Source organism: Pinus tabuliformis, chromosome 4_1, assembly GCF_031772625.1.
Source record: "Pinus tabuliformis cultivar Carrire ecotype Pingquan chromosome 4_1, CPIR1, whole genome shotgun sequence".
Taxonomy (NCBI): Eukaryota; Viridiplantae; Streptophyta; class Pinopsida; order Pinales; family Pinaceae; genus Pinus; species Pinus tabuliformis.
This window is the reverse complement of record NC_142303.1, coordinates 212,079,974-212,090,379: the sequence shown is the minus strand read 5'-3', so window position 1 is coordinate 212,090,379 and position 10,406 is coordinate 212,079,974. Positions and strand designations below refer to the sequence as shown.

Below are 10,406 nucleotides of genomic sequence, written 5' to 3'. Positions count from 1 at the left end.
TTTAATGGAGATTAAAGAATGTTGTAAACTTTGATATTAGGCTTTACATGAATATCGTAAACGTTAGCATCACATTATCAAATCTTATGCTCATTTGGCTCATGTTATTGTCACATTATCCAATCCTAGTCTCGTATTAGATTGAAAAGCTTGACTTCAATGGGCATTGAAGTGCATGCTATTCTTTCATGTGCAACAAAACACCTATCATCACATTATCAAGCACTAGGCTCATTTGTCTCTTGTGCTATCATCACATTATCATGAGAAGTGAAGAGACCTTGAATGAATTTGGTGTTTCCTATTTCCACCTTGAATGAATTTGTTGTTTCCTACTTCCATGATATGAGTGACATGGAATGTTTGTGAATTTGCATCCTTACACTAGAGGAAGACAAGGTGAAGGAAGCAAAACTACAAGGATCACTTCGTAAAAGGACAACCAAATTGACAATAAAGAAGACAAAGGTGAACATTTAAGATGGAAGAAACATAACCACAAGGGTCACTTGGTAAAATGTTAACAAAATTTAGAAATACGGAGAGGCCTTGGTTGCTAGTTAACATTTTTAGATATCTTGCAAGTGAAAATTGGCAAGCTTTCCCATGCTCAATGAGAATGTAGTGGGACATTAAATGAATTTGGAAGATGTTAAATGAATTTGCAATTTCCCACTTGAGAGTGTTGAGTGTCATGGAATATTTGTGAACATTCACTATTGCACTTACCAAAAATATGAAATTATTGAGCAACAATAAAAAGACCAAACACCAAATAAAACACAACAACACTATGTAAAATGAGAGGAAAAATACAAGAAAGTGTTTGATAAAAAAACCAACAAAAATAACAAGTGAAAACACAAATTAATAATTTTTTTTTTTTTTTTTTTTTTTTTTTTTATAAATTAACAATTATACACAAAAATATATAAACATTTAAAATGAATTTCAAATCCAAATTAACAAAATTTCCATATAAAAAGATAAATAAATAAACAAACATTAAAATCTTAATTTTTTCCACATAAAAAATAATAAAAGATAATATATAGTAGAATTGAGGCTTCTGTGATCCATAACAATTATAAAAGTTTCGCCTAAATCACATGTAGAAAATCTTTGTTGACGCGTTTCAACCAACTAGTGTGGTTCATGGTCACGACAAGTTGAGGAGTCATATCATGGCCGCACATTAAAGTTGAGGAGTCAGATCATGGCCGCACATTAAATAGGGAGAGCAGACCTTCCCAACAGCTAGGTTGACTAGGTTAACCATCAACGGCTAAATAGAAAAACGGCTAAATAATATTTTAATGTTTAAAAAGTCAATAGATAATAAAAATACTATTATAATAAATAATTTTATATATTATTAAATATTAGAATGTAATTCCATTTTATTTATATATATTATAATATAAATAATTCTTTTTTAATTTATTTATTTAAATGATTAAGGATAAGGGAAAATTTTTATTTTTATTTATTTTATTTATTTATTTTTTATTTTTTTCTTTCTTACTAAGTTAATATATTTAATTCCTTATTAATTTATCTATTTACATATTATTCTTTAGATTATTAAATTAACTTATTGTCATTAGGGATAAGTAAAAGGGGTTATAATATGGACCTGAATGCATCTCACCGTTTGCTTTTCATCGCACGTTCAATAATTGCTCCATCAATTATCCCCACAATGTTTCCAGCTTCATATGACTGCCATACCTGCATAATCACAGAGGCTTCGTCATTCTGATCAGATATATACACAGTGGACAACACATCCTTAATATCGTCATGGGTATCCCCGAAAGGTTTGCACATGACCTGAATAGCATGGTTTTAACTTAATTAAGGTAGATATGCTCAGTTGGGAATAAAAGGGAAATTGTATCTTACCCATCCCAAAAGAATCTGCATTTCACGTGGCAAATTGTAATCAGTGTTCTTTCTTCCTGTGATAATTTCGAGGACAAGAACGCCAAAACTATAAACATCAGTTTTTGCAGATACTTGCCCCAACATAGCATACTCTGGTGGCATATAACCGCTGCATATACAGAGTACAATGTCAAATATCATAAATTAATGAAAAAATTTAGAAATAGGAAATGATAAGTTATTTGAAAAGGAAGCAGAGTTGCAACCAAGCATAAAAAAGTTTAATAAAGAATGCAAAACTCCACCTTTTCGTGAATCAAAAATGCTAAACCCCACCTTTTCTTGAATATCATAAATTAAGGCAAAAATTTAGAAATGGGAGATGATAAGTTATTTGAAAAGGAAGCATATTTGCAACCAAGATTGTAAATCCCCAAATCATAAAAAGGCTTAACCAAGAATGCAAAACCCCATCTTCCCACCAAAAAAGGTATAAATACAATTACAATATTGTCAATCCTATTGAAGTAATATCAGCAGAGTAAAACATCTGCATTAACAGAGTAATAATTGTATTGAAATATCACAATGTTCCCGCAACTCTTGTGCTGATGTGAGTTTGGCCATCAGGAAAAAGTCTTGCTAAGCAGAAATCTGCTATCTTAGGGTTCAGTTCCTCGTCCAACAACACATTGCTTGCTTTAACATCCCGATGAATAATGCGCGGTCTCGAGTCCTGATGAAGATAGAGAAGCCCACGAACTACTCCCATTATTATATTGTAACGCTGTCCCCAATCAAGCCAGTTGCGTTTGTTTGGGTCTGTATCGGTGCATGACATTAATTAATTTGACATAATCTGAATATCCTGGTTGAAACAGTGATAATTTTAATTTTCTGTCTACTTTCATAATAACATGGAAGCCACTTACCGAATAAGATTTGATCAAGGCTCTTATTGGGTAAGTATTCATAGACAAGCAATCTTTCTGATCCCTCTACGCAGCAGCCCAGTAGGCATACAAGATTTCGATGTTGAATTTCGGTTCCAAGTTTAACTTCATTTAAAAACTCTTTTCTTCCTTGGATAGATTTGAAGGACAGTTTTTTCACGGCTATTTCTTTTCCATCTGGTGTAGTTCCCTACAGTATAAAAGTTTTGTAAATTATTAAGCTTAATTGTAAATTCCCAATATAATGTTTTCAAACTGCTAATCTACAGTCAATTGTGCGAAGAGAAGAGCCTGAATATCACTCTATTTTAAGACATTAAATATCATTAATGGAAGCTTACTTAGCCCAGCTTACCTTGTACACAGGGCCGAATCCTCCTTCTCCAAGCTTGTTCTGATTATCAAAATTTTTAGTGGAAGCGAGTAATGTTCCCATAGTAAATATTATGTGTCTATTATTATTGAGGAGTACAAGTTCTTCACCTTCATCATCATCTGTATTATGAAAATATAAAATATAAATATAAAAGTATATTGAACATAGTATATTTGTCTTATCTAAAGACCCAGTCTGCAATTCAACTATTAAAACCTCAAATAACTCAAATGTTCAAGACACTTGCAAATACACATCTAAAACTTCAAATAACTCAAATCTTCAATCAAGCCACTCTCACATACACATCTAACGCCCAGTGTAATCATATATAAAGTGCCAGAGGAAACTACGCACTTTTTACCATTTTTGGTGGGAAGGAGGAAGGGGCACGAACAGTCTGGCAGAAGTTATTGTATTATGGGGGACATTATTATGAGCAAAATGGTTGGGTATTGAGACTTTAAAGATTAACTTGGATTTAAATACTGTTATAGAATAGGTACACAGATTTTTTCAATTTAATCCATACATTCTTACTGTATGGAGGATGGGCATTAGGATTTTGGATTCTGGAGCAAAGCTTTCATTAAGTCACTTACAGGTATGTGTACCCTGAACAGAATGGGGTTGCAGACTTGTCAAAAAAAAATTGCAGTAGAAACAGGTATCATTCACTTTTATGCATATCAACAGGGTTCAGTGGTAAATGAAAGAACTATAGAAATCCTGTAGCATAGCATTACATAATATAAATTTGGTATAAGTTGTAATGAGTTTTATTGAAACTAGGACAAATAAATAGATATTCAAGTGGAATCATAAATAGATTTAGGAAATATGATATATAGATAGAATTTTGTATTAAGTTTTAAATGGAAATATAATGATAAATCTGTGAAAAAATGTTTATTCGAGGAAAAAGCAAATCAGAAACAATCCATTGTAATTTTGTAATTTTGTGAAAGATGATGTTTTTTTTCGACTGAAAACAAAAATACAAAGTGCGAGAAGCTACCAAACCCCAGGTTTAGATGGGTTACGGGTATGTGCTACCTACGAGCTCAGAGACTCGTGTGGCACCATTACCTTCGTTACCGCTTCTCAATTTGGCAAACTTCATGCTTCTCCAAGTTGCGAATAGGCATAGGGTTAACATGAGAACCAAGCCACCCACAACCCCTAAAATTATGGGTGTTTTCTTTGAAGCCTTCATCCCTCTACCATTCTGTTGTGTTGTAATTACACTTCCATTATTCTGTTGTGTTGTAAGCACACTTAGATTAAAGAAAAGATATATTTCATAACGAGCTATGCAGCTTTGACTCCAATACTGAACTCCTGCATATACAGAGGATGTGAATATGAGATTGATTACGTATGACAGACATGTTGTGCAGTCTTTACTGGATATATCTCTAGTGCACTGGACCAGGCCGTAAATTTTTTGAGACGACGAATCTGTAGTACTCAAAGCAGATCGTTCCGTTTCAAGTGCTGCTTCAGCTGATAATTTGTTTAAGAAATCTTTAACATCCGCCTGGAAGTTTTTATTTGGAATATCGACACCCGTGTCCCCCCTGAAGTCCTCAGAGTAAATAGACCCTAAACTTGTGTTCATTTTCCCGATGAAATTGTAGTTTTCATAGCGTAAGAAGCATTCAAAAGGCCAGATACTACCTCCAGTCAAATGCGGACAATTTTGTTTAAGCATATAAGTTGCATATTGTGCACAGTTGTAGCATTGGTCGACTGTCATGTCTTCTCTGCATTGGAGGAGGGCATATACTTTGTCAGAACTTTGGCCATACACAGAGATGTTAAACCCTGTTTGCTTCGTGCGTTGAACAAGCCTAGCAAACACTATATTCAGATTGCTCTCAAACGTACTCCCTTGAGTATATTCAGAGCTGCAAGTGCAGTTATATGTGGGCGTCCCTGTCTCTGCGTTGCAAATCTGTTCATTAAGTGTAATATTAACAACAACAATAATTAAACCGATCAGGAGAGAGGATGCAGAATCTCTTCCGGGGATGCTGAATGCCATCGCACAATGGAGAAGCTGCACTGCACAGACATAACAAAACTTTACTCTCCCTTCCCCATGTGATTGATTCATCTATATGAACAGAGACTTATATTTATCATATTATGTGAATTATAATATCATGTAATGGGTGGGTCAATGTTCATTAATGTTTAGTTTCACATCTCTTTTAGGTGGTTGATCTGTAATATATAGCATTAAACAAATAATTTTTTTCCAACACTTATGTGCAGTTATATGTGGGCGTCCCTGTCTCTGCGTTGCAAATATGTCTATGAAGTGTAATATTAACAACAACCACAATAACTAAACCGATGAGGAGAGAGGATGCAGAATCTCTTCCATGGATGCTGAATGCCATCGCACAATGGAGAAGCTGCACTGCACAGACATATCAAAATTTTACTCTCCCTTCTCTCATACTTTAGCTCATCAATACTACATGTCCAAAAAACCATAACTGATTTTATATGACAATTTTTTAATTAATGAATTTGATAGGGGCATTTCTCTAATAAATGAATTTAATGAAAAAGAGAAAAAAGACATACTTATTTTGAAAATTAATCTCAATTTTGATTTGTGTATACTACCAAGAATATTTTAGAATATTCATATCTACCATTCACATAATAATTATTGATAATTAAATTAAAATTATTAAATCCCAATTCCAAAATAAACATGCCTATCCATTTTTCAAATTCTAAAACTTATGAAATATATTATTATAATATATCTTTATAAAGCTTCTTGAGGGTACTAGCCATCCCCATTTAAAAAAAAAAATCTTTATATAATTCAACTTATTTTTTTTTATTTGTTAGGTTATGTGAGTCTTAAGATGACTCATGAGAGTTTAACATGGCTAGGATTTTGCCCATATTTTTAAATAATAACAAAGTGTCTTAACAAAATACCCTATGGACATCCTTTAATTCATATTATGATAAATTAATTAATTTTATTAAAACTTATAGTATATATAGTATTTTTTGGCTTAGTCTAATTTTTTTAAACCATTAATTGAATGATGATAAATTATAATACGTTATTATTCATAATTCTTAATTTTTTAAAAATATATAAGAATACATTTCATATAGATTATATTTCTTATCACCATTCTCATCCAAATCGAGGCAAATATGTTTTATAAAATTTTTTGACACTCAAAGCTGATGATATGGGTTGGCAGCAACCTTTATTTTAATTTTAATATTTTCACTCACTAATTGCTACTAAATTAGTGATTTTTTATTTATGTTTTATAAAATTTATGGGGACACATAGAGTTGATATGCGTTAGCAGCCACTTTTATTTTAATTTTAATGTCTTCACTAACGGAGGGCTCCTAGATTAGTGATTTTTTATTTATTTTTATTGAGTGGAATTTTGATTGAAATTTTAAATATTTGCTAATGGAAAAGTTGGATGTAAAAATAAAATTATAAATATTAATATTATTTAAAAATTTAATTTCTAGTAATTTTGTGATTTTTATTAATTATTATTTAAGAAAAAATATTTAAAGAAGACTATATTTTAGAAAATTTAAATAAAAAATAATATATATTTTAAAATTTTATAAAAAAATATTACTTTATAAAGGTAATATTATTTTGAATATTATTTTTTATAAAATATTATTTTTTAATACTTTAAAAATTATTGGTTTTCTTTAAGATGCATTTTACACTCTCTTTTCTCGAAGATGTGTGATTTTTTTTCTTTGCTCAACTTTGAGTTGACATATGTTCTTTTTAAAATAAAAATGAAATAGTTTTTAAATAAAAACAATCTCAAATATTATTAAAAACAAAAATGAATATCTTTATGTGATTAGTTTTAATTAAAAGTCTTGAGTTGACATATAGCCCTTTTAAAATTAAAGTTAAATAATTTTTAAATAAAAAAAATATCAAATATTATTAAAAACAAAAATGAATATACTTATGTGATAAGTTTTAATTAAAAGCCTTATAAAATATCAATTATCTAAATTTCATTATGTTCATTAAGTTTGTTGTTAAAAACAAAATTGACTATATCTATTTTGTTAGTTTTAATTAAAAGCATTATAAAATACCAATAATCTTATTGCTCGCTCAATTTGTTGTTGACATTACAACCTAGAAGATATTAAAAAAAATATTTTCTCTCAACCATAAATATTTAGATATTAATGTGGAATAACATAATTTATATCAACTTTGAAAAGTGATTTATATATATATATATATATATATATATATATATTTCTTATATTCTTTAAAAATATTTCAATATAGGTAAAATATCTATATTAACTAATTTATTTCAATATCTAATTCAATTTTTATTTTTTTTGTAAATCTGTGCATAGAGATTCATTAATCAAAAGGATTTTACAATACGGTGTGAAGGCGAGATTTTTACAGAGAGACCAAAACCAAATTGTAAGGAGACATCTAGGTAAACAGAGTAACAAAAACATAAGTATCACCCACCCATTCTACTTTTTCATATTTACTTTTTTTCCTTTACTTTTTAGTTACTTTTTCATATTTACTTTTTAGTTACTTTCACCCACCCATTCTCCCAAGGAGTAAGCACAGCTTGTTGAAGAATTCCCTCACAAGCTACTATTTTGTCCTTATCAGATTCAGAGGAAACTAATTCGCAGGCTCGCTTTACTGCTCCCAACAAAATAGTAGTACTGTCTATTTCTTTGCAAAGTGCTAAACTTTTATTCTCCTTACTCTCCTCATAGTCCTCATTCGAAGAGAGCATTTCATCATTTGATTCACTGTCCTCCTGATCTAAAGATGAGGAGTCATCTTCCTCCATAAGGGGCGGGTTGCATGACTTCCAAGCCTTAGATTTAGTCTTTTGTTTTACTGGCTTTTGAGTGAAAGAGTTATGTAGGTGTCATGTTTGATGGTAGAGGCGACAACAAAAAGTCATGTTCTTATAGTCCAAGAGCTAGATCTAGTGGAAATCACCTATTTTCAGGTTGATTTTGTTAGGAAAGCCTTTACTAATGTCGAGTTCTACACAGATCCTACCATAAGTATAAATTTTACTTTGGCCTTGCGCAAGATTTGTGGCTAGGAAGCGACCCAAGGTGTTTCTAATGCTTGTAATCACTGAATCATGATATAAATGCGCCGACAAGTTTGGAAGTTGGACCTACATCGGAAGCTCTATGATTACTGCATAGAGGGGTCAAAGTCTAGGAACCAAGGGGTCATGAAAAGTCCCCCTTTCCCCAAAACCATGGTCCCTTAGATAAAGCACTATGATAATCTTCCCGACGAGAAAAAACAACTATGAAGAAGCCCTTAGAATAGAAGAAAACCTTGCAAGATCTAGTCCAATTAGACAATATCCATTTGTAAAGATTTTTTGTTTGAGGCCATAGCCCATTGAAGTGGTAGATCATGCCATTCTCTGCCATTGGCTTGTGAAGGTCTTCCAGATATGGATGGGAAATGTTAACAAATGAAATAGCCTTCGATTTTTCCATGATAAATGGACTAGGTACATCCTCGGAACCTCATCCTCATCCTCCAATCAGGGTTACTTCAAAACCCTTGCTCTGCTCCCTAATTATCAATGTAGTTTACAACGAAGGACTGGTTAAGTCTCGTTGTGGAGATAGGGCTTACTAGGCCCTGACCCGACATTGTTAGATAGGAGTTTTTTTCTTTTTTTTTGTAATATGAACATATTGTCTTAATTATCAGGCACGGTCACACGATTGACTGTAGTTTCTTTTGAAACAAGTCTAACCAAAATGTAACTAGACATTTGTTTAAGTTATGTGAAGCTTTTATCAGTTCTCCTAATTTTATGTATGATATTGTAATTTAAAACTGGGCCTTTTACCATGGTCAGGATTCATGCCTGTTGTTTACTCGCATAGTTTTATATCTTGAATATAAGTCATTGTATAGTAAGGTTTTGGCCCAGAATAAATACTTGTGGTTTACTATAATTTTGTCCTCGTATATGCTTTACCAATGTTAAATTCCAGTATTGTATTTGTCTCCAAATGCGTGGTGCATGCAAATGTATTTAATTTTTTCTATATATAATCATTACCTGCAAGTACATGTATATTATTTTGTTTCATATATATTTAATCATTACTAGGTGTAGAGCTCTATCTGGCCCTTGTATCTATGCCAATGAAGATGGCATGGTGTTTTTAATTACTACATGCTTTTTTTTACTTTTCCTTTTCCTCGGTGGCTAAAATTTATTGATGCCCGAGTGAGAAAATGTCCTAGGTATTTCGAGACTAGTCTCTTGACCCTTAAGGTATTTAGTTAGGTTACTTAGAATCTAGGTTACCTAGGTGGAGCTCTGGATCGTCACCTCCTGCTAACTGGGTTCCCCTTGAATCTTTGTTATGAATCTTCTGTGAAGGTTAAGAAGTATACTGGTTTTCACGTGAAGAAGTATACTGGTTTTCTTTTTTGTCTCTCTATTTTTTTTTTTAAATAAGTACTTTATTACTCGACATTTTTATTGAACATAACCACATTACATATATCACATAGTAATTATTTCATGCACAGGATCATGATACACAAGAATTATTCTCTCCACACGCCTTTATCAACATTGGCTGTGATAAAGAAAGACCAATTATTAACTGCTATACAACCTGTAGTCCAAGAATAAAATTAAACCGAAAGTAACACTATTGCACAGAGTTCACTATTAATATATAAAAAACTCGTAAGAAACTTTTATGTGTTTGTCTTGACTCGTTTTTTACCACCTAAGAAGGCCAAGCCGCCCAACCACGAGTCTAGCAATGACATCTAGACTCTCCCCCAGCTTCCTTGCTCAAGATAGTTACAATATTCAACTATCGAGTTAATCCATTTTGAACCTCAAGACTTAATGGTCCAGCTCAAAATTACCCATTCTCAAGGTTTCTTGTTCGAGGGTTCCACTGGCTTAGTGTCCACGTCAAAAACACCTCAAACCTGGCAGAACTATGTCCCCTTTCTAAAACTTCTACATCTGTTCTATTCCTCAAGTTTTTCACTTCTTCATTTTTTCAATCATCTAGCTAACTTTTATCTATCCCTCGGATTTCCCCCGCTGAGATTGGGTTTTCCTTCTTTTCCCTTTCTCTAGGAAGAG

The 10,406-nt window shown here is 31.9% G+C and overlaps 1 protein-coding gene across 1 annotated transcript; it reads right to left on the bottom strand.

The window, feature by feature from the left end:
- Positions 1-1,647: 1,647 nt before the first annotated feature.
- LOC149174973 (cysteine-rich receptor-like protein kinase 29) lies at positions 1,648-5,263 on the bottom strand. Its single transcript, XM_089421023.1, has 6 exons — positions 4,306-5,263; positions 3,196-3,335; positions 2,820-3,030; positions 2,475-2,709; positions 1,906-2,056; positions 1,648-1,731 (listed from the first exon to the last, which is right to left on the bottom strand). Exons 1-6 carry the CDS (start codon positions 5,261-5,263, stop codon positions 1,648-1,650), a joined length of 1,779 nt encoding a protein of 592 aa, XP_089277149.1.
- Between the last annotated feature and the right edge of the window lie 5,143 nt (positions 5,264-10,406).